General features: G+C 51.0%; 1 protein-coding gene across 2 annotated transcripts in view; it reads right to left on the reverse strand.

Annotated features, from left to right (window-relative positions):
• The window catches only part of VAV2 (vav guanine nucleotide exchange factor 2), a 158,427-nt gene extending 130,793 nt beyond the window's left edge, over nt 1-27,634 (reverse strand). The window contains exon 1 of one of the 2 annotated variants that reach the window (XM_026062299.1): nt 27,125-27,634. In XM_026062299.1, coding sequence (XP_025918084.1) covers nt 27,125-27,328 — 204 coding nt within the window. In that variant the 5' untranslated portion in view covers nt 27,329-27,634. The remainder of the gene's footprint in view (nt 1-27,124) is intronic. The other variant, XM_026062300.1, reaches the window with a different exon arrangement.
• Nucleotides 27,635-27,672: the final 38 nt, after the last annotated feature.

The raw sequence follows: 27,672 nt of genomic DNA on the forward strand, positions 1-27,672 counted from the left end.
GAGTTGGCAAAACATTAACCAGCACTCCCAGATTTCAAACGAAACACGAGTCCTCTCCTTGCTTCAGTAATTCAAGGCAAACACCTCAGAGGTGGCAGATGTTAAAAGGACATGGGAAAAGCGAGAGACGCAGCACAAGGTCAAGTAAATAAATTACCCAGCGAGATACAGAAGTAATATATAGTGACACACAGAAGCATTTACAGAAAATGTGACATGCATATATGCCTTTTCTCTACTTCCAGGGAGGAGCCCATGCACAGCGCAGGGGAACTGTCCCTCTCCGGGCGTTGCTGTCACCCAGCCAAGGAGCACTGGGGAGGCCAAGCCCAGAGCTGCGGAAGCTGCCGGGAGCTCGTCCTATTTTATCATATGAAAGTTTTGCTGACCCCTGAACTTCCCCCGAGGATCGCGGCAGTCTGGGACTGCAGGCTCATTTCCTCCATTACACACACTTGCATAAAAAAAAAAAAAGAAAAGAAAGAGTTAATCCAGAAATTTGGAGGCGGGGGGGACACCAAACATCAGGCAGCTGGTCTCATGAGTCCAAAACAACAATGCAGGGCTGGGGGAAGGGACAAGGGCTCTGGACTGTGTAACATCTCCCGCTTTGGACGAGGGAAAGGAAATCGCAGGAAAGCCCCAGCCCTCGTGCCCCGGGAGACGCAGTCTCGACAGCGTCCATGACCTCCCCTAAGCTTAAAAAGCCGGGCTGAGCTGTCCCGGGCAGCACGGCAGGGAAGGTTCATTAACGCCAATACGACAAGAGTCGGCAAACCCCGTCCAAGGACGCTGTCACGTGGCGGGGAAGTTTGCGTTGGGCTCACGGCCAGCAGACGTGTGTCCTGGACCCTTTGCACAGCAGCGGCTCCCTCTGCTCCGCCAGGGTTCGAACCGCCCCGAGCAAGCGTGCAGCTCCTCGGGGACACGCGGCCTCTCTCCTGCTCACCATGGTCGGGCTCTTTGCTTGGCCCAACGCAGCCCGCTTTGGAGGACGGTCTTGTATCAGAGGACCGTCAAATGAAGCGCAGGGACTTTAAATGAGAGGAAGGAAGCTGCAACTTCCCAAAGAAAACCAGCAAACTTCAGCTGATGACAATACTTCCCTCCTTTGTTGGAGATCTGCAAGTGTAGGGCTCAACAGAAAAATTAGGAATCTTTAAGGTAACAGAAGAGCTTTACTCGTTATGCCTTGGAGCATTTTATCAGAGACACTTACAGGTTGAGATTCTCTGCTCACATCAAGAAACGGGGACAACCCAGACCTTTTGCCCAACCACCACCCAAAATTCAGCAGCTCCAACAAGTTCAACAGGGATCCAAACCCCAACCCCAAGTTTGGGGTTTGCAATCCCCCAAACATGGCCACGGAGGTTTTAGAAAACCCTAACCGAATTCCTTACATCATATCAGGCAGCTGACTATACCTCAGGGATTTGTCTTTTGGGATGCCTTTAAGAAAGAAGCAAAGACCCATTCCTATGAATAACAAGAGCTTCTTGCCAAATCAGGGAGGTCCAATCCTCTCTGAACGCCCTGGGGCTCCACCAACTCCTCCTCTAAGAGCGAAGTTCAAGCTCCCTGGTATGAAAGTGAAACACCACTGCAACGTGCTCTCCTGCTGCTAGGAAGCGAACGCATGGGGAAGGCATACCCCAGTTCCTTGGTGTCCACCCCATTTCTGGAGCTGGATGGAGAATACAGACTCCCAGACCACATGCTGCTTTAGCAAGATACCCAGATGGACGTTTTGAGGCTCTTCAGCAAAGGTATCACAAGCAGATACAGTAAAGGGTGGTGGGTTTTTTCTTTTTTTCGCAGGGAGAGGAGGGGAAAGAGGGGAGTGTTGTTCTGTTTGAAGACTTTCACATGCAGTCTAGGATTAGACCCTCTCTGTGGCATCCCACATTTGGGCTGTCACGAGGCTATACTTATTAGCAGACTGCCCAATCCAGGCCTGGATTTAGTGAGGCACAAGGTCTCTGACACCTTTTCCAGCTTGGGAGCTGGAAAGCTTGAAAGAACTGCCTAATCTGCCTGTGTTTGGTACCCTTGATAGAGAGTCCCCTTCTACACACTAAACCCAACCCTTTTCTCCTCTTTGCTGGAAGACATGCAGCTCTGTCAGGGGAACTTAGCTCAAGAAAGAAAGAATGAAAGAAAGAAAAAATGTTATCTTGGTTTTTGGTATTGATGCAAAGTCCTAAATTCATGTTTGCCTTGCTAAGGCTTGCACTGCATTATCCATAAAACATGACAGTAGGTAAAACCGGGATAGGATAAGTAAAAAGGAATTATGATTATAGCTGATCAAGAAATTGGATACCTTCTCACACACTGAACTTTCAGCGAAGAAAATTCAAAACATTTTGGCCAACCCAAAATATTAAGACAGGACTTGACTTGAACCATGACAATTAAATTATAACACAGAATTCAGCTGCTGTTCAAGAAAATGAAGAATTACGTAACCTTATATAGTGTTACACTGTAATGATACGCTTTTACAAGACTTTCCAAGCACTCATTGTTTTTCTGCTCTTCAAGCTGGCACAGGGAACCAGACCGTGATGAACTTTTGACAGGCCAGCGACGAGAACAGCTATGGTATTTCTCTATGACAAGTAAATAGCAGCCAAGTCAGGAAATCAAACCTTGTCACGTCAAATATTCAGGTCAGACCTGCGAGAGGAAGCTCCAGGCAGTGGCCAGCAAGTCTGGACTAGTTCAAGTAATTTGCAGAACTTACCTTCTTGTATTTAAAACCAAGCTGGCCGACAAATGCTGAGCAGCAAACTCTGACATTGGGGGCGGATGTGTACCAGGAGGTGGGATCTGACTTAGCTGCTTGCAATAGCTGACTATCATTTATGCAAAACTGCCGGAACAGAGTTATTTAATAATAACCAGACATACTTGTTGAAGTCAAGACCTATATATCAATTTATAAAGGTTCCAGTTTCTTGTCATATGAGCCTAACTTTAAATACATATTTTCAGATGCCCTGCCATTGCTACATAAAGCTACAGCTCTCAGACCATCTTTGAGCTGATCATGCCAGGCTGCCACCAGAAGCATGCCGTCATTTCAGGGCACACATCAGTCTCATTGCAGACATAGTGCACTTTTCTTTATCAACCTAAGAAATGTTATTTCAAAAGTTCTGCCATGCCATCGAATTAATAGCACGCCACCTTTCAACATCCAAAAGACTTCTCTGGCAAGAGCTTGCATGGATGCCATTGCATTATTCATGCATCATGAGCATATGCACGTTTTCCTCCATAAAGGTCATGGTTTTGGGTGACCCACTTCCAATTAGATTCATTTCAGGTTCAGAAAATCTTAGAAATTACAACCAAATGTGCTATTTTCCTCACTGCAAGGAAGTGCCAAGTTACAGGCCAGGAATCAGAAGCTCCGAACAAACAAATCTCCCCATACGTTCATCCCATGAGCCTAAGTAATGCAGCACACAGACAGAAAGCACAACTGAAAAGCAAAATCTCAGCCATGAAAAATGCTTAAATGCTGCATTTGTTGCATCATTGGTGATGAAGGAAACAAGAGCCTAGAACAACTGCAAACTTTTGTCATTTTGATTTAACGACAGGAGGTATTTGAAGATGACACAGAAACTTACAGCAAGAAGTCTCAGAAATCTTAGAAGTTACAGACATGGCAAATACTCTGTTCTCCCAGACAACTCTGCGGACAAAAGTGCCAGGAAGCTGAATTGCCTCCAGTGGTCAATGATTCACCCAGTCTTGCCAGAAGATCCAGAAAAAAAAATAACCTCATATATTATAGGGAATTGGCCCTGTAAGCAGGGCCTCACATGCAAGCCAGAAGGAGCAACCCACTGCAAATCAGCTGCTCCAAGCCTCCTAAGTTCATTTTTACCCACAGATCTCTGCTTAAAGTGAGGCTTACGGAATCTGCTAGATCCAAATTTCTTCTGTAGATAATTAAGCTGAAACAGAGTGGCAAGAGCAGGAGCAGGAAGTAACACTGTGCTTGCAAGGTGACAACACCGAGAACGATTCTAACACTTGCAATGCAAAGACTATCGCTCTGGTTAAACAGGTCATTACAAAACCTTTTGTTTTCCTTAGTTTGTTGCAAAAAAAAATTTTTTTTTTAATCTAACTGCTTCAGTGCTAGCGTTTTGGATCTGGAGACCAAGGCTACACAGACACACGTGCAGACACGCACCAGCCCCTGGAGCTCTTCTGAGGAGCATCCGTGTCTGCAAGATGGCCAAACCAGATTCAGGGCTCCACGCGCGTTCCCTGTAAAGACCAATTTCCATAATGCTTGGGAGACGAGAGGCAGGACAACCCTGACAAGGAGCAAGAACTTTCTCTTGCGTTGGCACATGTCAAATGGCTTCCCAGGCGGAGCTGCTTGGATTATATAAAGTCTGTCATTGCCAAAATGAGACAAGATTGAAAGACACCTCCAGCTTCATGCACTTTGCAACTGCCCACACACATTTGACTATGGCTTTGCTTTAGATAACTGTTAGCTTACAATATTAAGCCCATCTTTAAGAGCAAGAAGGAAGACCTCCATTCTGGAGCACATCCCTTTGGGATCCATTCTGCAAGGGCAAGATGGTAAATGAGGAATATTCAACACAGATTTAGCAAAAGCAAACCATGCTCATCCAAATTGATTGCCTTCCTCAAAGAAAACAGAAGACGTGATAGAGCAGCAGATGCGATGTACCTCGACTTCGGCAAGGCTTTTGACACCACCCCCCTTCCAGAGGGCCCTTTTGCATCAAGGAAACAAGCTCCCTCATCACCAGTCCCATGGCTACACAGGAAACACGCCCAAGGGAAGGAGGCAAACTACTAACAAAACACCTATTTCAAAATGTAAAGGCGGGGGAGAAGGGGGAGACACACTAATTGGGATCAAACCCCTTGCATTTTTTCAGTAATAGAAAATAAATGCTGTTGAAAGAGCTTCAAACGACAAAAAAGAAACCATAATATTATTTAAAAATTGAGAAGATTTAAAATTATGCAAGGCTCCTTTTTGCCTTGTTCTGTTAATGCTATTTTCTCCATTTTATGTATTTTGCAAAATACATAAGATACCTGACAAACACTGGGGCCTTGCTCCATTTGACCTTAAGCATCCCTGGCAAACTGCTGTTTTCTTTGCCCACTCCGTCCAGGAGCGCCGGTTGCCCGGGGCAGCGAAGCAGCGCCAGCCCCAAGGAGCCGCGGCAGAGCCAGACCTCGGCCACGTTTCGACACGGCAGAGGGATCTGCCGCCAGAAGATTTAGCAGGCAGTGACATCATCTCCCTAGCTGTTTTTTTTTAAACCCTGTAATATAACTTAAACGTGGATGAGACTCCCGCTACGGAACTTGACAGACTGTTCAAAAAATGCTGAAGTAACTAGATTTAGCCAAAAAAATAAAGCAGGGGGAGTGTTTCCCTATCTCATCGAAATATCTTTTTGCCTATCTTTCCCAATCGTTAATGACAAGGTTATGAATCTATCAAAGTCCTACTCGGGGCTTCTTAGGCACCCTGAGAAGTCTCCCATGAGTCTTCGGCAGACTTCAAATCCTACTCGACTTTCTCATCACAGCTCTGAAGCCATTTCTGCCTATTAGGAAAGAAAACCCATCGATGAACCCAGAAATTTAGCATCTTTTTCTTTCTAAATAAAGCGCTCTCGCTGCCTTCGGTGATTTGCATTCAGGGTATCAGTTCCTTTCCCCTTCGACACTACAAGGAAATTAGTTAACTGAACAGCAACTGCAAGTGTCACAGAGCTTGGGAGGCTGAGAGAGACGGGAAACCTGAAGGTTTAACCATCGCCTTCAACGCACGCATGAGATGAAAATCAGGATGAGCTTCCATGGAGAGGGGGAGGACAGGGAGGCCATCAGCATTGCTGCGATGTTGGGGTTTCTTAAAAAAAAAATAATAATAAAAAAATTTTCAGTTGAGCATTTGTCTCCCTTCCAGAGAGGAGAGGGGCGTCATCTGTTTCTACAGAACATCAAGCCTTGTTCCAAATCTCTCAAGCATTGTAATGAAAGCCGGGTGAAAAAGCAGAAGAAAAAGCCATCGCTCCTGGCTTTACACCTAAGGGAAACCCCCGTTGCTGGAGAGGACGCTCTGCTCTGCGCCGCGGCAGACGTGGACCTGCCCCAAGCAGCCCCACGTGCAGGTCTGCACATCGCGCAGCATAGCTTGAAATCAGCCTGCTCTGATCTACCTTAAAGAGAGATAAGAACCTGATCGATAGGTAAAACTGAGGGGGTTTGGGTTTTGGGGGGGTTTTGTTTTGTTTTTTTTTAAGAACAAATCCATTGGAGACAGCACACAACTCCGAAGCATCTATGCACCCGACTCAGGTTCAATTCAGGAGCCGAGTACCTAAATACACCTGGGCCCAGGGAACCTGGAGCCGGCTCTGATCCATATTTTAAGGTGCAAAATAGCAGCAACGTTAATCCCAAGACCCTGGTCGGTGCGGATAAAATCCCCGGGGAAGAGGCCAGCTCGGTGGACGGGAGCGCCCCGGTGTTCTCCCGTGATGGGAGCGGACGTGGGCTGGCGCGCCGGAGAGGGCAGCGCTCCCCGGAGCCTCTGCCCGCACGCGGCAGGGCGCTTCCCAGCGAGCCGGGCGGCTGCCCCGCTTCGCAAGAGCCTCTCCGCCGGCGCAGGGATCATTAAAACCAGACCGCGAGCCTCCCTCCCCTTCCCAGCCCGCGCGAGCCCTCGAAGGGAATGTGCCGTTTCCGGGAGGCTCGAGCCCTTCCAGGGGATGTTAATTGCTCCTTAACCACGTTCACGCTAAAAACAAAACAAGAAAATTCCCTTGCCCACGGTCCGGCGCTGCAAACTGCCGCTGCTTTTCTCCCCTGCCATCGCCCAAGTGTCCTGCAACATCGTACAGCTTTTCCCAATAACTGCTTAACACTGACAACAGCTGTTTCTCCTCTCTTCAGCAAGGATTCATGGAGCAGATTTTTATTTATTTATTTTTTTCTTCCTGCCAGTCTAGTTTCGCTGCCTGTCGGAGCGCTGGGGCAGGCTCCGCGTTGCACTTCCACGTGCCGTGCCCAGCAAAACGGCCTCCGGCTGCACGCGTGCTGTGGGAAAGCGGGATTTGGACGGCTTCCTGGGAGAAGGGAAGCAGGCAGAAAAGCAAGCGCCACCAAAGCTGTATTTTCACTTTGCTTCGGTTTCACAGCTTGTCTGCTATCCCCCCATTCACACCCTCGGAAGAAACATGTTACTTTAAAATAAATGAATAGAGAGAGATCGCTTTCCACCTCCAGTTATTTTTGCAAAGCGGAACTCAATGAGAGACACCGGCCGATATTATCGCCGTGCTGCAAAGTTTCCCAAAGTGCAAAAAGACTCAGTGCCAAAACGAACTAGAGATGCCTTTATGCAGCGGGATAAAGACTATTGCCTAACATTTCAAACGGGTATTTGCACCAAATTTTGGCAACTACAGCAGCTGTTCCAAACCTCTCCGGATCTGGGTACATCCCTGTCTGTGGCCTTCGCTTCAGGGAGAGCCTTCAGCTGACAGAAACGCAGGGGAGCTTCCTTTCCGACCCACTTTATCTCAAATCCCTCCCTGCGGATGGGCCTATTTTACCATATCTGGAACGTTCATGCCTCCTTCCCCAGCCCCAGAGGTGGAATTCGCTGCTGGAACACAGCTCCCACATAGCAGCTCAGCACAAAACACTCTTTTGTATGATGAGAACAGGCTACAGAAAATTAATCTACTGGCTACTTAAGTTTGCAAAGCTGCTTAAAAAGCTTAGGTTCCCCAGCTCATAAGAACCGCTACTGAGAACAGATCCCACAGATTATGGAAAATAAGGCTCTGGATATTTATATAAAGTAATATTCCAGGAGTATAACAAGATCAACAGAACCCTCTAATCTAATATCTGCATCATACTCAGCCTCTAACATTTGCTTATCTGTTATATTAACACGATAGGGTGCATCCAAAGCTGGCAGAGAGGTTGTCAGAAGTCTTCTGGGCGCTCCAAGAAGGGACGATGAAGAAAGCTGTTCACCTAGCACCTTCTAATGCATTTACGCTACCTCCGTACTAACACTAGTCTAGGGTGAAAAGGGGCAAATTCTGACATTCTACCCCAAAGTCTCCCATACGCTTTGACCAAACAGTTTCCAGCTTACGCTTAGTATTTTTTGAGGCAAGTCCTCCGATCTGAGCCAGACTAACAGGGACTAATATCCAGTATCAAGGACAGTTTTTTAGTCTAATAAACTGAGATTGCTGCAACTAGGGAAGAACAGGATTTTGTTTTTTAAATGCTGCTCACGAAAGGATTTAATAGCAAATTTAATGTGTACGTGTAATGACACACACAGCACCAACACTCTTGCAATCCTGCAGCTATCCCTGATTTACACTCATTTAAGTATGAAAACCAAAGTGGAATTTCTCACGTATATTCTGCCCCTACGGTGAGATGAGAAAAGTCAGTTATCCTCCGGAGCTGAATTTGCTCGTCCCTCTCTCCCTCCCTGCATCGACTTGGGTCTAGTCAAAGGCAGGTATTTTACTAGTGCAAGTATTCCACCTGGAAATAGGATTTAACGGTGTATTTATGCAGTACCAGGCAGACACAAGCAGTTACACTAGTATGAAGACTGCTTATTCGAGCAAAGCTCACTATTTGCAATATCTGAAAGAAACTCTGCATAACAGCGTAATTGCATTTGCAGAGCCGGGAGCGTTAGGGAAGGTCGTATTGCTTTAGCTGGGCTGGTCCAATTAATTTGGTACAACTTGAGCCTGGAGATAAGGCCCAAGGGACTTGTTGGGGTGGAACATAGACGCTGCATTTCAGCGAGAAGGGTTAGGAGGGGAACTGGAAACGGCATCTGATCCGCAACTGCCCCCCTTCCACCGCTCGGCTAGTGGAAACCATCTCCTCCCAAACGATCCACTCCCACTGCATCATGCTGAAAACTATGTGGACACGAAAGGACAATACTCAGAGCTCCTAATAGGAAACGATTGATACATCTGAAAGGCAGTGGCCCCAAAAAAGCTCACTGACCCAAAAATTAAAGTTATTTTATTGACATGGGTAAGACAGTGCCAACATGCAGTTAAATATAGACTCTTCATTTCCCCTTTTCTGATGGTAACTCTGCCCTGTTTTCCCTTTTCCACATGCCTCCCCACTTGGATTAATTTTCACTTAAACAGCCATATATAACACTAAAAACAGTGATCGATCTTCTGCTTTCAAATAATCCTTCTCTTAGCAACTGCCTCCAACAACACATACACAGTGTAAAAGGTATGGAGAATTCACCAGACTCTGCATACACAGCACAAAAAAGCGTTACAGGACTAAGGATTAGCAGCCCAAGATCTGTGTTTATGTACAATATGTCATCATTTGCCTTAAACTTGGCTATGCACTAACCTGGCCCAGCCCTGCATTTGCATACAGGCTCTTCTCATCCAAAACCTTTTTTTAAAGCGCAGAATTAAAGTGCAAGAACAACTACACAGATTTTTGTCAGACTAACATACACGCAGTCCTACACAGCCTGAATCAGGAGTTATTAAGAACATTTGTTTAGAAGGCAGCATGATGCTTTTAAAAAGCCGTATAGCAAACAAGACAGGTCTGGCTCCTGCAAAAGTTACTGCGGTGCTTATTAGGCCGAGCTGTTAAGAATAAATTGCTTCTCTACATACTGCAATCAGGGCTAGACAGGAAAAAAAAAATTAAGGTTACACAGTATTTTACAGAGCTATAAACACCAAGGAAGATAAAACATCCTTTTTTAAGGTGTAGCTTCCCATATGAGAAGCTGTTACTCAGAATGGTACTGCCTCAAGGTCCACGGAGAAAAGGCTTCCCATCTGCTGAGCGCCTTTCGGGGAGGGGAGAATAAATAACATTTTATGTAAAGTCATCATGACCCATCACTTCTGCTTGCATTCAAGCAGCAGACTGGGACTTAAAAAAAAATAATAAAAAGACCAACCCACAACAAGAGCATTCCTTCTCCAGGACTGGAGGAGTGACCAACATCTGCCTGATGGACATCTGGCAAGAGGCTCACGTCTCGGAGAGGGGCAGAAAGTCAAGGCATCGCGTAACATCCCTCTCCGTCTCATGAATAACGTATCCTTCCAGGGAACAAAGCCCTTCCACGTTGTTTTATAACTCCTCTTCGACCCAAAGACACAAACCGGTCAGTCCACGCAGGACTGTCCCCAGACAGTCGCACGTTCAGGCCCACGCCGCTATGTCAAACCTTGCGTGCTGCCACCCAAAGGGTACGTACACCCCCCCGCTACGCACAGCTGACACCCGTTGCGTGCCCAGGCTCTGCGCACCCAGGGATGCACGCGCACATTCCAAACTCATTAAAACAATTTCCAAAAAACACACTATTTTTCCTCAAAAAGTCCTTGCCCTACCTGCACAGCTTTTAAATAAGCCGGTGTGTTTATGTGCATATAAACATGCATATATAAATGTGTGTATATAAACACGCATATATAAATGCACCTATACACACATCAGTCGATCTCCGAGCCACTACAGCCCCCAGCCCGCTCCGCGGCTCCCATTCGGCTTTCCCATGTTATGGCACATGCGCGGTCTCCCACTCCGGGCAGGAAGGAAACGTTCTCGCCGATTCGCTCCGCAAAGCTTATTTTGAACTGTCCTGCATGGCTGCAGAGGGCTGGTTAACGCAAAGCTGTCAGAGAGCTGCAAGATCTCCAAAAAGAGACCGATTTATTAGGTGCTATTCCCCCGCCAGGCAGAAAGGCACGTTTTGGGGTACCAGAGGCAGCGCGGGGCAGCCTGCGCTCTCCGGCGGGAGGGATGCAGGGGCAAGGGGAGGAATTGCTACCACCGTGGTCCTAACCAAGAGGGTAGGAAGCTCTGCGCGGCGTTGTGGCTGCAGAGGCGATGTACACGTGCTGCTCCGCGCTAAGCCAGCCGACGAGAAGGCTGCCCGCTACGCTTCCCCCAGGCCTGCCTGCATCCAGCTTCTAGACGTAGCCTTAGAAGCCAGCTGAGAACTGCTGACGCTTAATGAAGAAGTTGGAAGTTTAATCTGAAAAGCCTCCAGCATGCCTAACCCATTTTCCCTTCTGCTGGAGCCTGCTCAACCGGCTGCACCGTTTAGTCCCACCGAGAGCAGCGTAAATGCAGCACGATGAGCCTCGCTCCAAGCTATTTAGCTGGGGCGATCTCACAGGCACGAGCGAAGTCACCAGGATTGCTGCACACCTTGGGTTACCTGGGTCCAGGACAACACAAGTTTTCAGTCCTCATACTTTCTTAATACTGCCTCGAGCAAACCAAGGAAGAACAAGTCCACTGTTCTGAAATAAAAACGATACCAATTCGCCAAGGATCAGAAAAGAAGTCGACAACCCCGACTTCGGTTTCCAGCCTTCTCGGAGGTTTTCCATAGTACTAAGCTTCAGCCCAAATCAGACGCTCAGCTTTTGAACTTTTGTCTCTCCTCCTCACCCACGTGAGACGATCTCCCAGCCGTTTTGTACCCACCACATGCTCTGGTCAACCACACGCACATATCTGCATGGAAGGACTCCACGGTGACGCCGTCATCACACCCGCATCCGCCTTCCCCCGCAGCGCGCGTGACTCGGACCCGGCGACGGACCTGCGGAGCTGAGAACAGCGCTGTTCACCGTCAGCAACGGCCAACACGAGCTCTTGGAAAACTCTGGTTACTGCCCCATAAACCCACGCAGGACGGACACTCGCACGGAGTCTGCGAATTACTGGTTTTACCTTGCATTGCCTCCCCCCCCCCTTCTTTTTTAACCAGATTATTTCCTCCGAAGAGCAGCTCGCGGCTTTCAGAAGCGACCAGCAGCTCTAAGGGGCCCCCTTAACTAAAAATCTCTTGAAAATGGATCCGACTTTCACCCATCCTGATAAAAATCAGACTTCCTTCAGGATTTTCAAATGGAGGCACCACTCCTCCCCCTACAAGAAAACCCAGATCAACCAAGGCCTCTTTAATAGAGACGAGATGGGAGGAGGCCAGCAACCTCACCGAGAAGCTCCAATTTCCCACTCAAGGTTGATGCGCCCCATGCACCACGTCAGCCCCAAACCCGTTTGCACCTGCTCTGAGGGAGGCTTTTGCATGCACCAAATGTCAAAAAACCCACAGGTGACCTCGCTGCACCAGCGACACTTCCTCCCATAGCGCGGATCCAAGGCGTCCTGCCTTGCCCTTGTGCAATAGCCTGTATGGGAGGTAACGGAGCATCACATCCCGCCGGGGTTCGGAGCGACCCCGCACCACCCGGCCCAAGGCAGAGCAGCCGCTGGAGCCAGCGGAAAGCGGAGCAACGGAGACGGGAACACACCGCCGTCTCCTGCCGTTCATGGCAACGCTGACATCGTCCTTTTCAAGGAAAACAAATACTTAATTACCAAGTTATAAACTCCGAACGCCGCCAGGAAAGAGCTCTGGACCCAGCACTGCTCAGATCTCCGGGGCTGAAACGGAATCGTTTGCTCTGACATTTTCCCTTTTCCCACAGTTTCCCACAGCCCATCCACCCCCCCCACAGACTAACGGAGCAGGGCAGGGGCAATAAGCCAGCCCACGCCGTGGTCCATCTGAGCCGTGGTTTCCCAGCTATAACATGGAGATGACCGTGCTTTGCATTCCCAGATTGTCTGCATTATCTGTTCCCAAGGATTACGACCCCTGTTTGCAAAGCGCCGGGTACATCAGAGTCCCAGGCAGAGCTTGGACCTGCCAGTCCGCGAGGTAATATAAATACTGCAAACAGGAACATCTGCAACTGTTCAGCTTTTTTGGGAGCGCTCTTATGTCCACTGTTATGGAAGATTCCCACAGATATAAGTCTGGAAGCAGCACTCAAAATCCTGCAGAATGTATCCGAGGGCTGTAAACTGCCTTAACAAACCCACAGAGCTGGGTTACAGACACCTAATTATTGAACACAAGACTTTTTTTTTTTTTTTTTTTTAAGCCATCCACAGAGAAGTTGTCCAAAAGTCTTTTCAGAAGAACAACAGCAAAGACGATGCCAGAGTATCTGGGGAGAGAGCACAGAGCATCGGAAAGCACCCAAAACCCAGGCCGCGCATCACCGGCGGCTCAGTCGATGCTAATTAAGTTGCAAGCTCTCAGCGAGCAGCCACGAGGGTTTTCCAAAGCCAGCGAGCGAGCCAAAGAGAACTGGGTGGGAAGTCAAGAAGTAGAAATATATCTTCAGCCTAACGGATACTGAAAACATTAAACCCCCAGAAAGAAACGAGCCAGAAAGCGCTTTGCTGCTCCGGCCCCCTCCGTGATCCGGGCTTGCAGCCCAGAGGGCCGGGACATGACGGAGCGGACAGGCAAGGCAGCGGCTTTGCTCCGGCGCCTGGGCACCGCAGGACACGTTGGCCGGTCCCGCAGGACGCCGGCCGCGGCTGCTCGGGGAGGCTGGAGGCACAGCTTGCACCGAGAAGCCTTGATCGCCTTCCAAGAGCCCAGCCGCAAGGCAACGCTTTTACTCCACCCCCGGGAACCGACCTTCCCAAAACCGCCTTCCTGCACCGTCAGGGTACGATGGAGAACCTCCGTCCCCCTGAACGTGCAGCCTAACCCACGAGCAAAGTCCCACCACCGCCAGCGCCAGCCCAGCCGCCTGGTTTGGAGCAGACACGTGGCACGGCACCACGTTTTAACCCATTTTGCTTCCACATTGCCTGGCCCCACAGTATTAAGGTTTTCGTGAAGTTGCACAGAAAAGCTAAAATTGAGCTGCCGTCTCCGTAGAGCCGGGAATCTCGCCCCGTTTTGGGGCGGGAGGTCTCCAGAGTGACATGGATGCAATGGGATGGGGACAGGTGCTGGCTCAGGGACAAGGACACACTTTCGGGGCCATCTCTGCAGCTCAAATTCAAGGGGTTGCACCAGTAACAGCTTTCCACCAGCATCATTTCTTGCAAGACTCATCTGGAACGCCTATAAAACAGCGGGAAGACACTGGGCATCGTGGGGAAAATGTAAACCATATTTGGAGAGGAAAAACGAGACACGAGCCCTGTTGTGGACATACAAGTCACATGGCGAGGTCCCCCAAACTAGGGAACTGCCCTTAGGGAAAGGAGATGGCAGGAGGACTCTTTCCTGCTTTTCCTTTACGGTTTTCCTAGCTTTTTATTTGCAAACAGGTGGGCTGGAAAATCCAAAGCAGACCACCTTTATCAGTATGAGCAGCACAGCCACAGCAGCCAGAGGACTTAAGAAAAATAAAATTATAGCAAAGCTTCTGGTTGCGGTAAGGGCTGAAGGAGCAGAGCACCGCTGCCGGCCCTGCACCGGATGGCGCTCCTGCCCGGGCAGACCAGCCCCGCAGCGAGCTCCGGCGGGATAACCCGCGCTCCCTCCCCGGCGGGTTTATCTGCAGCCATCACTTCGTTTTACTTCCACAATTATTTTTCCCCCTCGATTAAAATACTAAGCAGGCAGAGGGAGGAGAAGTTCGACGTTTATTCTTCAGCGCTCAAAAACACGACAAAGCCCGGCGGCTAATGCGACAGAGAGAATCAGGCAGGTATGAAGTTACCTTTAGCACAAAGACAGGTTAAATACCCCTTTTTGCAAACAGGCCTGTGCTATTACCTCCCGCACCCTGTCATAAGGGAGCTCTGCCTGCTCCTGCCACAACGGCGCCGAAATCACGCTAATAACAGCTCTGCTCGGGCGAATAACGGGTTTCTACGGAAGGCGACCACCAGCTGACAGCGCGGCTTTATCGCGCTGCTGTTAGGGGACCCGTCTCGGAAAAATCCAAATTACAGAGCAGACTCGGGAAGCGGATGCGAGCGGCTCCCCCTCTCACACGCACGCGGCGAAAGGCAGCTTTTCCCTCGCCCGGCGCCGGGCTGGCCGAGAAAGCCTGGGAGAAGGCAGCGCCCGGGGCCGCGGCGCCCGTTCCTGCCGCTTCTGCTTCGCGGCGGCCGGGCACCGCGGGAGGGGACGAGCGACGCGTTTACGGAGACGGCACGCGGGAGAAGAGCTGCAACGGGCGGGTTTTCAAGCTGATGCCCCGCTCTGCCCGCTCGCCGCTGGATTCGACCCGCGCCAGAGAAAGGCGAAGACTTCGGAAAGAACCCAAAGCGGGCCAAAGCACTCCTGGTTTTGGGTGAGGGCTGAAATTAAAGGAAACAAAGGATGCTCAAGCCTTACATTTGCATCAGAATCCCACATTACAGCATTGTCCTTCTCCACAAAGGACCAGATTTTGCGCACGCTGCCAAAAGCATCAGGCAACATGAAAAATGCAGTAGGCCTTCATCTTCCATCAATAAATTCATTTTTTCTATAGCGATTTTCACCCGTCCCAGCAGCTGTATGCTAATTTCCCCCCCTAAGCACTGTTTTATTATCGCTTGGAACAGATGTTACAGCCACTCCAAAATCGGGAGGTTACCAAAACTATTAACCTCAGCTTCGAGCCAGGCTGGAGCGGTGCACGCTTGCTGCCAGGCACGGGGAGCCGCCGCTCCTCGCGCTTTCCCGCGGCGCGTCCGGCGAGGAGCAATCCGAGCAACCCATAGCGACAACGGGATTGAGAATGAGTTGATAGAAATACTCTTAAATATCTTCCATAAAATGAAGAGAAGCGAGCAGTTGATGGAAGATTTTATATATATATATATATATATATATATATATATATATAAAAAGAAGCTTGTTCCAAAACTCATGGAAATTAACTGCAAGATTCAAAGGGTTTTAAAATCTTGGGCACAAGATGCAGATGCAACGACCTCTTATTTTTTTGGAGGGGGGGGAGAGCGTCTGCCTCTGCACGTCTGTATGTGCGAACAGTCATTTCAACCACAGATAAATTCAGCTGAGAAAGGTTTAGCATTCCCAACGGAGTTGATTTCTCCAGCGCAACCCAGTGCGGCTCCTGGAGTAATTAATGCCAGAATCTGTTTATGACCTTTGAATAAATTGTTCTTTTCTGAAGGGAAAGCTGTTAAACACGTTAGCAAATATAATTAAGGGGGAAGGGCGGGGGGGGGAAACAAATCTGGAATTAAATCTCTCTCTAATTAGAAATGCTTCTTGCAACAACCTGGCTTAAAAAAAAAGTCTAATCAGGCAGATACTGTAGTTTCATTAAAGCTTCCTCATTATCCTTTTTCAGATAACTGAGCTGTCAACGAGGGAAATTCACCTCTATCCTTTGTCACCCCCAAGGAAAAGGTCTCGACGTCCCTCCGTGCAGGTAAAGCGCCGTGGCGCGCACCCAAACCTGCACATCGGGCCCAGGCGAGACCTGTATTTCATCATGCACAAAAACGCCGTGCAAAGCGGGAGAGAAGCAGCAGTGATTCGATCCGGGAGGCCCCGGGAAAAGGTGGAAACTCCATCAGCGTTAGCATCCCTATCGCTGGGAAAAGCCAGACCTCACTGAGCCGATGTACCTGCAAGGGTTAAAGCTGGACCACAGATGTGCAATGGAGCCAGTGCCCAGCCTTCATCGAACCTTAACTGTTACGTGAAAACGGAGCGTAGAAAGATTTATATCTAGCAGAATCCTGGATTTTTTTTTTAATTTATTTTTTAGAAAGCCCAGCTAAAACTCTTCATTTCATGTAAGACATCATCACTGAATAAGCATACACCCCTGCAACTCCAGTTGGTTTTGCAAACCAAGACGACCTATGCGACAGGACAGCCAGGGAATCATTGCGGTCGCAGGGAGATGAACAGGGACAGGTGCCCTGCAGATGTTTCCCTGGGAATACCAAGTCCTGGCACACGCAGGCCAGCAGATTTCCGTGCAACACTCACGTTTCACATCCTGCAACTCTGCACACAGAAACCCACCCTCCTGGAGGGACCCCGAGCTGCCCCAGCAGCCAGCGCGCCCCAGCTCTGCCTCCTGGCCAGCGAGCCACCGGCACGGCCGACCGGGCGCTCCCAACCCTTCGGCATACGAAGGTCTCGGCCAGGGCCGTTCTGTTGCTTGAAAGCCAATGCACTTCTGCTGCGCCGCGCTGCCGGCTCCGCACGGTGCAAGATCACCCAAGCCACGTTGCAGCGTGCAGAGCGCGGGGGACGCGGCACTCGGAAAGTCCCGTTTTGAGTCAGCAGCCCCGGTCCCGACTGCGCAAATCGGCACCGCGTGGAGGCTCAGCAGCGGCGCGGGGTCGGCTGCCCCGAGACCAAGGCACCGCTGAGGCCGAAGGGCTGAACCCCGCGAAGCCCTGCTCCCCCGAGCAGCTGCCCCACCGAACCCAAACAGCTCCCAACCCTGCAGCAGGATGAAAAAGAGAAGTCTTTATCTAAAGCCACAGTGCTCCCACATCTCCTTGAGCTGAGACTCATCTTTTTCCTCCCTTCTTTCCCCCCCACTCCCCAGCAGCTTACCACTGACTTTCTTGGACCATCACTCGCATGAGAAAGCGCTTCCCATGAATGCAGAAGATCTTGGTACGCACCCAGGTTTGCCTCAGGTGCTGTGCACCCTTCCTGTCCTAGGGCTGGGCCATCCAGGCTGCCATTTCTAGTGGTTAATGCACCGCAGCTCTTTCCAAAAAAGAAAGAAAATCCCCCTCTTGTTGCTCCCGTGACTAAGCGATGAGCCCTACCCCTCCAGGACCAGGGCTCACTTTAGGGAAAACCTGTATCCTTGCGTGAACTCAAGCGCTCCCAGCCCGGCACAGCTGCAAACTACTCCAAGTACCCGATAAATCCCAAGGAGCCCAACAGCTTTGCTCATGCAAGTAAAATCAGTTTATAAAGCACGTCTCGCTTCACAGCAACCAGGGCCACGTGCCGCGAGGATGCTGCCCGGCGCCGGCATCCCGCCGGGGCTTCATGCCTACATCGCAGGGCTCGCTCTGACCACGGGGCTCATGCAGCGGCTCCCGCGGACCGAGAGGATGTTTAACCCCTGCCGACAGGGCCGCACAGGCAGCCCGCAGGAGATGCCGGTTATTTTTATCCGAGCGGGATAACGTCGGGCAAGATGGGGGACACCATGTGCCCAGCTGCCCGAGGCTCAGACATGCATTAGTTTTCCATATGGCTGGACGCTTTCCATACGCAGGCGAAGCTCGGCAGCTTTCATGAGCAATTCTGCGATTACGGCACTAAACACAAATCACTTTTCCTGCTCTGCCCGTGTTTAATCTGTGACTCTATTCTCTTCCCTCCGTAGCTCCTTTCAAACACCAGATGTTCCATTTAGCAGCTAAACTACTACAAAACACAGAGATAGGCGTGCTATAAAAGGGCCAATTTCCCCCCATCCCATCAGCATTAAAGTGTCTGTTTGAATAGAAAGAGAGTAAATTTCCTCTAGAGGAACCTTTTAACCTGCTCCCTCGCCCCATTTATCACCCAATTCAGTTTTCAGCCAGAAATATGGCCCCGGTCCAGCTGGGCATGAGTGCAAGTGGCTGCTGCGCACCGAGGTCCTGGCTGGAGCCGTGGGACGGCTTCGAGCGAGCAGCGTGCTGCCGAATTGCCGCCCGCAAGAGGCATCCAGCCTCCCAAGCACCTCCACATCCTCCTCATCATCACTTTTAGCATATCCCAAAGCAGCTGTTGGCATCCGCTGAACCCAGAGCATGACCAGGACAGCCATCAGCATGGACCAGGAGAAACAGTGCAGTGCTAACACCTCATGCAAAAGCCAAGACATTCCCCAGGTCTAGCAAGGCCTGGGGAACTCAATCCCGAGAAGTCAACTGGTGTCGCAGCAAATAAACGCTGGTTTCAGACCGGGTCCCTACAGCAGACCGTGCTACGCAGCACACTGATGGGGTGAGGAGCCGAGCGAGCACAACGAGTCAGGATATGACTCAGATTGGTGCCTTTCCAAGAAGGTGAAGGAGGATCTTCCAGCTGCTGTCGGGACCGGGCAGTCCCACAGGTTACAAAACACCAGGAATAGATCGCACATTATCTCTTGCCACCCAAGCAACCGCGCGTTGGGCGGAAGAGAGACAATGGGAAGGCCGCATCCTTTGTTTGGAGACGGGAAGGGCTCCCAGCCCTCCAGGCAGGCTGCAGCAGGGAACTGGGGAGGGGAAGACTTACAACCAGAGATCTTCCAAAACATGTACATGTTCTATAGGGCATTTCAGACAGCGTGGGAAATGTGATGCCCAAGATATCACTCCTCAGTGATTTTTCCCAAGGATAACTACTGTCTTACAGAGCAAAGGGGTTTTGAGCCAAAACGCCGATTAGCAACTGCAGAGCTGTCTGCACCCATATTCTTCCCATTCCTTCTATGGTGGAGTCATGCAGGCTTTTGCTAGAGCAAGAACTCCCTCTGACACAAGAGGAAAAAGACTCAGATGCTCAAATTACCTCTTAGAGGTTCACCTCTTTCAGTTAAACTGGGTGAAACATCCTTCAGGTGATATGTTGGCTGAAAACTTACCATTAACATAGCCTGGACCCATCAGCGCTGGGCTAGTCCAGAATGGGCTCCTGGTAAACATTCCCAGCAGAAGCATCCGGGAGCAGGCAGGATGCCCGCAGGCAGCTTACACTGCTCGACAGCCCCACACTCGATGGAAGGAGTCACACCTCCAGAGAGAGGTTTGCTACACCTGCACAAAATGCCCATGCGCGAGAACAAGCAGACCACAAATCACAGGGACCGGGGGTTGCAAGAGCACTAATAAACCCTGCCATAAAAGGCCTGGATAGCAATGACTTGAGTGGCAAAGTTGCATCAATATGCAGCTACGTACTTTGCTTGCCGGCTCGGCAAAGCTTCGCTCAGCCCCAATAGCTAAAGAGCCGACGGGCACGAGAGACCCCAGTGCTGCCAGCCCCTCTGCTGTGAGCGCGGGAGGCTCCCGGCCATCCGCGAGCAGTCACGGAGGGTGGAGAGGGAAGGAGGGGTTGCATTCAAGTTGTATCATCAGATGGAGTACAACCCTGAGCTGCAACCAAGGAAAACATGAGAAAAAAAAGTCATTTTTATTAGAAACAGACTTTTTTTCCAGGCTGTCTTGGTTCTTTAAGGGGAAATACAACACTGGGAAAAGCCTTTTAATTAACACTGAGTCTGAAGCTGTCAAATGGAGATTTTTATTAACACTTGCCATGAAAAAAATAAATAAATAGAGTCCTCCCCCTCCCTGAAAAGAATCTTTGGGGGAACAAGCCTTAGAATAAGAAAGGCGGCTGCAATTAGGCTGTGTTGCAAACCAGGGAGCAGGGAAACGAGATTGCAGAGCCCACGCAAAGAACTCGGCTGGGGCAAGGGAAGGCGTCCGGGGATTAAGCGGGTTCGGTCCTGCGCATTGCCGTTCCCACCTTGCGCAGGCCCAGGCCAGCTCCTGGGACCGGGCGATCTCATCGGCTTCCCCCCGATCTCCATGCAAAGGGAAAAACTACTCCCGCTGCCACTGGGAAACGTGGACGAAAGGCTGGGAATGCCAAGGCTGGTGCACGGGAGGCAGCTGCGTGCAGGGCTGCAGCACATGAGTCACCCCAAGGAAATGCCCCAATTACTCGCCCCAGGCTAATACCAGCGTTAAAGTTGGGGATGACTCACTCCATGTGGCTTAGACTGGCTAAAGGACAAGATGGGGAAGCCTGAACCGAGGGTGAGGGTCGGCATCCCGGGCACGCGCGGACCAGGCTTAGCGCTGGGAGGGAAGTGCGGGACCACAGTTTGTTCCCAGCTCCGCACCACTTTGCAATGACCCCGAGCAAGGGCACGTGCCACCAAGGACGTGGCATGGCCTGGTGGCTAGGCGGGGATGCTCTCGCACAGGAGAGAGGCTGCAAATTAAAAAAAAATTAAAGAAAACAAACAAACATGGAAATAACATATGTGAGAGACTCTTAGATACAGGCTTGGGGGTTTCAAGGGAGGAAATATTGCAGGGAAAAAGCTGGAACACCAGAAAACAGAAGGTTTGGCTCTTTAAGAAGGGACAAAGCAGCAGATCAAAAATCTGCCCTCAGGTCAGTCTTAAGCAACATTTCTGACAGAGCCAAAAATCAGGTCCCTTCTGGCTCCGGATGGGCTGAAGCAAGCAAAGGCTCCGGGGTCGGCAGCACCAGTAACTCCCACATCCATGAAGCACGGCAGGGAGCTGGGGACCAGCACCCATCCAGCTGGCTCAGGGAAGGTTACGACGCTCAACCCCTTCTTCGGCCACCCAGCAGAGGACACAGCTGCTACTCGTGCCTCCAGCATCACCCAGGCCCTGATGCACGCCTAGCTTAATTTGGCAAAAGAGGAAGCCTAAAATCCCGCAGCCTGATTTCTCCCCCAGCCGCCTTGCTCCAACGCAGCTACAGGAGCGAAGCGCTAAGAAATTTCCTGCTTCTCCCCGGAGGGGCTGAGCCACGAGGCACCCGGTTTCTTGGCGGCACCTCCAGCAGGAAGCAACACCACCGAGAAGGACAGACGAGCCAAGCATTTTTTTTTTTTTTTACAGCTCATCAACATGCTGGTGAGATAGAAGGCAGCTTCCAAGCCTGGGCCCACCTTGAAAAGTGACCAAATTCACTGGGTTTTCTGGCTTCGTATCTTTAAAGGCATCTACGCGTCCCAGAGCCTGTTCCTGCTAGGTGCTTAATGCAGGCGTGCAGCTCTCGCAGCCACTGGAGGGGAACAGGAACGCCCGGGCTCCTTCCCATCCCTCCTGGCACGGCCGGCGGGGTCCATCCAACACCCCTCTGCCCCGGCAGAATACACTCGCCCGCAGCCGCAGGTTAAATTACATCTTGCAACCTCAAACAGCAGAAATAGGGCACCGCCTCCAGGCAACGCAAGGTTTTCGGGCGCTATTCGGCATTTCCTCCCCGCAGCGTCGCGGGGGCCATCGAGGGGGGAGACTACAATCGGCTCCTGTTCGCGACGGGCTCGCGAGCTTGGCCGTAAAAGCCAGAGCACCTTCTTCTTCCTCCTTTGGAAAGCTTCGCACATCCGAACGGGAAGTCACTGAGACACAGTAAACAGGGATATGCAACGAGGCCATTTTTTATAGCCTTTCTTGGAACAGAACTCGACTTTAAGCAGCAGAGAGTAAATAAAAAGCAAGAGGACCGGAGCAGGGTAAAGCAGAAGGCGGCTACGCAGAGCGGCCGAGCGACTGATGGATCAGAAACACAAATTAACGTTTCACCCCTCCGCTGGCTGGGGAACAGGCACCAGACCCCAAAAGGGCAGGACACTCGCTGTCTTCAGCGGAACCGTTATCCTGCCCGCGAAAAAGGTGACAAGCGGAGGGGCCCGCTGCCGAGGTGGGAAAACACACGTGTGACAGCAGAGCGCGTTCTCAGCTTCCTGCCTCGGCAGCGATCTCCTGGACCGCCCGCTCGCGTGGGACAAGGGGCGTCCTTGTAGCACACAGCACCCGGGATCGAAAGACAACCGGACTCTCCGCGGTGGCCTCCGGCCGCGACGGTAATCCAAGGTCTCTGCCAAGCATCCCGGCACTGCTACACCCGACGGATGGCACAGCTGGACGCGCACAACCCAGCTACCCCCTCTCACCACTCCGGCGACGAGTCAGTTCTGATAACACCGAGTTATATTTAGCTACTATCATGACATATGGAAGTAATTACAAGCGTTGTAGCTACAGAGCTTTCAAGCAGCGTGTTAAAGTCCCAAAGCCTTGTGAATAATTGCTAGCGCCAAATACGCCAACGTGCCTCGATCTTGTGTACCTGGGGGAAGGAGTTGGTACAAGCCACCCGCGCTGAGCTGTCACGGCAAGTGAATGCCTGCATCACCAATAAATAGGACTTTGATATCACATTATTTTATTTCTATCCTCCAGAAAAAACAAAAATAAAAAAACCCAGCAACTGTGAAGTCTTCTGACAGCTCACTCAGCTGTAGTGTGTTATTCCAATCCATCATGGAAAGTCAGTTGTCTGCATGTTTCCCTATTAATATCACAGGCAGAGCAGTGGGCAGCCAAATCATCATGCCAATTAGGTTTGTTGCATCTCATCAGTCTCCAGAGCCCAAATAAAACCGCTATGTGCTGCAGGCGGAGATGAATTATCTATAGAGAGATGCTGATATGCTCCAAAATAAGAATTCTTAATGAGCAGATCATTACTGCTAACTTAGAGAAGTCTGCGCACACATATACACACACATCATATATATATGGTAGCATAATTTCAACTATCTAGGAGACTTAGAAGCAACAAAACCCACAAATATTTAGCAGTGTCCAGGCCAACCCTACAGGAGGGGTAGATGCAACATTATATTACTTAGAGTCTCAAGGTTTCAGCAAGCTGGATGATCAAGCCCTGAAAGGGCACAACTGCTTCGATAAAGGTGCTAATTTCCATCTGTCTACATCCCTGTCAGGGAAGATTAACTTTATCACAGACAAATGGAAAAAAATATCAACCCCACCCAAATCTGCAATAAAAACCCTGCCGTGACACAAAAAGTCACTTCATTTGTCCTTGATCAAAGACTTGACAAAATTACAGCTCAAACCTAATTATCAATGAAAATCCAAAGCTCAAAACTCTCCACCTCAATCGCAGAGGGAACACGGACACAAGGGAAGCAGCTGTACCACACGGCGTCAGAGGACGGGGACTCAGTGTCTGCTTCGGGGGAATACAGGGGGAGAACGAGGGTCCTGGAGCTGCTCCAGCAAGGGATGGGGAAAAGGAGAGGGATGCTCGGAGCAGGGAGAAAGGCCATACTGGAAGTCGTGCACAGGGGACAGCAGGACTGCAAGCCAGAGGGGTGCTGCATCTGCTCACGCTTGCATCACTTGTGGCTTACGAGCTGGCAAAACAGCTTGAAATGCCCCCCAAAACCCAACCAGGGTAATAGGCACAATACTCAATAAATACTGAGGGCAAGTACCCCAACTCCACTTCCCACCTCTTTACAAACAGCATCTGCAGCAAAAGCCATTAGCAGAAACGAAGCTCTAACTCCAGGCTCATCAAAACTGGACAGAGTTTTTTTTCCTGCTTATTTTGTTCCTCACTGTGGAGGGTTGAGTAACTTTGGGCTGATCAGCGGACGGGGTCATCTCATCCTGGCAGGCACTGCCAAGGAACAGACTTGCATCTCTGGAACTGAGCTTGAAAAAGCAAACTGGAGATCTCTGCCTAAGGAGGGTTGGGTTTTTTTGTTTTTTTGTTTTTTTTTTTTAAAAAAACACAAGGAACTAAACAAACACCCTAGTGTCAAGGAGTAAACCACGGCTGCATGGCCAACATGCCTATTTTATTGTCCTGCTTTCCCTGCTGGTCTTCCCATGTTGACCAGGACCCGACTCTCCAACCTCCAACAACTGCAAGCAAAACCGAGCTTCCCTGCAAATCAGCACAGAGGGAAAAGAAGAAAACACATCACAGCGTCTCGATCTTAAAGCACTAGCTGCGCAGAGAGACAGGATTTTACACCTGGCCTTTGAAATGATGCTCACCTCGGGCAAAACGCTGTTTCTCATTACACACCTGCACAACCCTGTTTAAGTAACCGAGCAGGGCGAAGAACAGAGTGTTGCTGGATGTTTCAAGCCTAGCGCGAGCATCTTGTCCCCTGGCATTCAGGGTGAATGGAGAAAAAGTCTCCGTAGCGAAGACGACAGCTGGTTAGCCAGCCCAGCCGGTCACGCCGAACGTGCATTTAGAGTCCAAAGCAAGCTCTGAAGCTTAGAAACTGCCTCGCGCATCTCTGCCCCAGTGTCTGAACACACCACAGCTGTCTGACAACGGGTCCCTGCGCTCTTCTTTTGAGATTGGGCCCAGAGAGACGAAGCTGCTCCCTGCTAGGCACAGCGCGAGCCTGAGGCGCTGAGACCCCCGGCAAGGACTGCGGACCCCCATGGGGAGTCCCCGTCTCCAGCACTGCAGATGTGCAGAGCTAAAGAGCAGAAAGACACCTCCGGTCTTTAGCTATCCTTGGGGCAGAGGTCACAGACTCCCAGCTTCAGGAACTGACAGGTAAACATCAAATCCCAAATACATAAGAGCAAGTACAAAGACTCAAAGCTACATTGATTAGGCTTTGGATCCCGTCCCGGACAGAGAAAAGCAGCTCCCATTCTCCAGGGCAAGTTCAGCCTCCCTGTAAGGTTCCCTCCTACACAAGGGCTCGGTGTCTGCTCCGTCCCATGGGCCACCTGTGACCAGGCTCTGCAGGTCTGCTTTGAAAAACAGGTTCTCACTGAGCTGACCACCGAAGCCACCCAATTCAGCTTTGGGCAAGTTGACCTCACACCTCTCCTGAGGCCAGTAAAGCCACCAGGTGCGGTAGGCAGAAAGCAGCTTCATTAACCACAGCTGGGCTGTGAACTCTCCCCTCCAAAAGCAAACACCTGCCTCCAAGCGGAGCAAGATGCTTCTTTCCAAATAAATGCCAGGACCTTCGCTAGACTTCAGCTACCATTTTTAAACCCACTCTTAATTCCCCACAGAGCAGATATTAACTGAAAGTAGATCTGTAGGGCTATAATATTTCCTTAAAAGAAAAAAAATGCATAGTATGTCATTCTCAGCATGCTCTAAGAATGCATGAGTCCATGCACAACTACTGCTCTAATGTGACAGTTTATATTTGGAAGCACCAGCTTCTTGGTCAGTTTATAGCCTGGAAGCCTAAAAGGAAGTCTCACAGCATTGTTCCATCCTGGGAAGAGCCATCAGGAGCTGTTGTTATTTACTCTTAACTAGCAAGTCTCATGTACCAACACGAGAACCTGCACAGGCTGATCTCTCTTTTAAATGCATGGTCTGGGCTTCCCACCCAGACCATCTGTAGGATCTAGGTCTCTGACCTTGCAAGCCAGCAGCTATGTCCCCTACATCCCCAGCGCTCACATGCATGCAGTGAAACACCCACTTCGCTCTCCGAAGCACCGCTCCAAGTTTCAGCCTAAACACCTCATAGAACATGTTTCAACTGCCGGCTGTCCTCGATTACAGCAATTCCTCCGAGCACACAGGGATGCGTGTTGTTAGGTAAGAAGTCAGAACAGCTGAAAACACTGCTGGAAAGCCTGTAGCAAAACTCACACGGAACAAGGGAAAAAGGCACTTGCAGGAGGAGGCAGCATGTTTGCAGAGCGTATATTTAGAACTCAAGATACCACTACACATTATTTATCTTTGAACACTTCAATAAAGTTAAGCGGAGCCTTGGATGTCCTTGTTACCAGAGATTTACCCTCCCTTTTATCAATAACACCTGATGTCGTGCAAAGAGGACAACAATTGACTATCCACTTGTCAACAGACAGGCTGTCGGGCAGGGAGAACAAACTACCAGCTTCATTTTATAATTGATTTCACTTCCCGATTCCCATGCAAATATCACCCAGTTTGGGCTTAAAAAAAAAAAAGAAAGAAAAAAAAAAAGTGAAGCGTTTAGAACTAAAACAACCAGAGCCGATTTTTGTTTGTTTGTTAGAGCCCATTTCCACCAAAAGCAAAGAGCAGCTGAGAACCTTTCCAGCGACGAAGCCCTGAAGTTACCAAACTCAACGCTGCGGTCGGGCGGGTGCAGCAGGGCACGGCGGGGCCGCCGCCTCCGGCCGCCCCCGATCGGCCTGGGGCCCTGCGCGACGCCGGGGGGGGGGGGGGAAGGGGGGAGGTCAGGTTAATCTCGTGGGCAAAGTTTAGTCCCCGAGGCCGGTATCCTCCAGGACAACGTTCAGGAGCTTCCCCGCTCCCGCACGTCTAATAAACACCGCCTCATTAAGCACTGTGGTAAGCACGCATCTGCACCCTAACGGCGTTATTTGCTTTTGTTTCGGGAAAACGGAGCGGGGGGAGGGGGAACCACACGTTTCCCTCCTCCCCCGCCCCCCGCCGGACGCCCCCGCCGCGGCCAGCGGTTCCCACGGGCGGCCCCGGCGGGACGCGGGGGGCAACGCGCGGCGAAACCGGGAGCTGGGCGGAGGGGCCGGAGCGCATGGTCTCGCATATACACATATATACCGCACACACACACATATACACACACACGTACACACGCGCGCAGAGAGGCGCGCGAAATGCGCCCAAGCGTCCCACGAAGTTTTGCGAGCGCGCCCGTCCGCTCCGTCCTACCTGGGACATCTGCGGCCTGAAGTTGATGTCCTTGAGGTCCACGGAGCCCGGGGAGAGGTTGTGGAGCAGCTGGCAGAGCAGCACCCCGTCCCGCAGCGCCTGCGCCAGGTCGAAGACCACCGCCGACGGCCACACCACCCGGTGGTTGGGGGGCAAAACTTTGCAGTCGATGAGCCAGCGGCCGCATTGCCTCCACTCCTCCATGGCCGCCGCGCACGCACCCCGCCGGCCTTCCTCCTCCTCCTCCTCCTCCCGCCGCTGCTGCTCGCCGTCGCTCAGGGGCAGCGGCCGGCTGCCGGGGGGGCCGCTCCGCACCGCGGCGCCGCGCTAGCGCCGCGCTCCATCGCCGCCCGCCGCCCGGGGAGGCATCGCCCCGCGCCGGGGCTCCGCGGAGGAGGAGGAGGAGGAAGGAGGAGGAAGGGGGGGGGGCGGCGCGGAGTTTTCCGGCGGAGGGCTGCCCCTGCCCCGCCGTCTGGCGCCTAAGCGCGCCGCATCGCCCCGCGGACAAAGCGCGCAGCGGGGGCGGCGCGCAGCGGGGGCGCCCACCT

This window comes from Apteryx rowi, unplaced genomic scaffold, assembly GCF_003343035.1.
Source record: "Apteryx rowi isolate R43461 unplaced genomic scaffold, aptRow1 scaffold_19, whole genome shotgun sequence".
In the NCBI taxonomy this organism is placed as follows: Eukaryota; Metazoa; Chordata; class Aves; order Apterygiformes; family Apterygidae; genus Apteryx; species Apteryx rowi.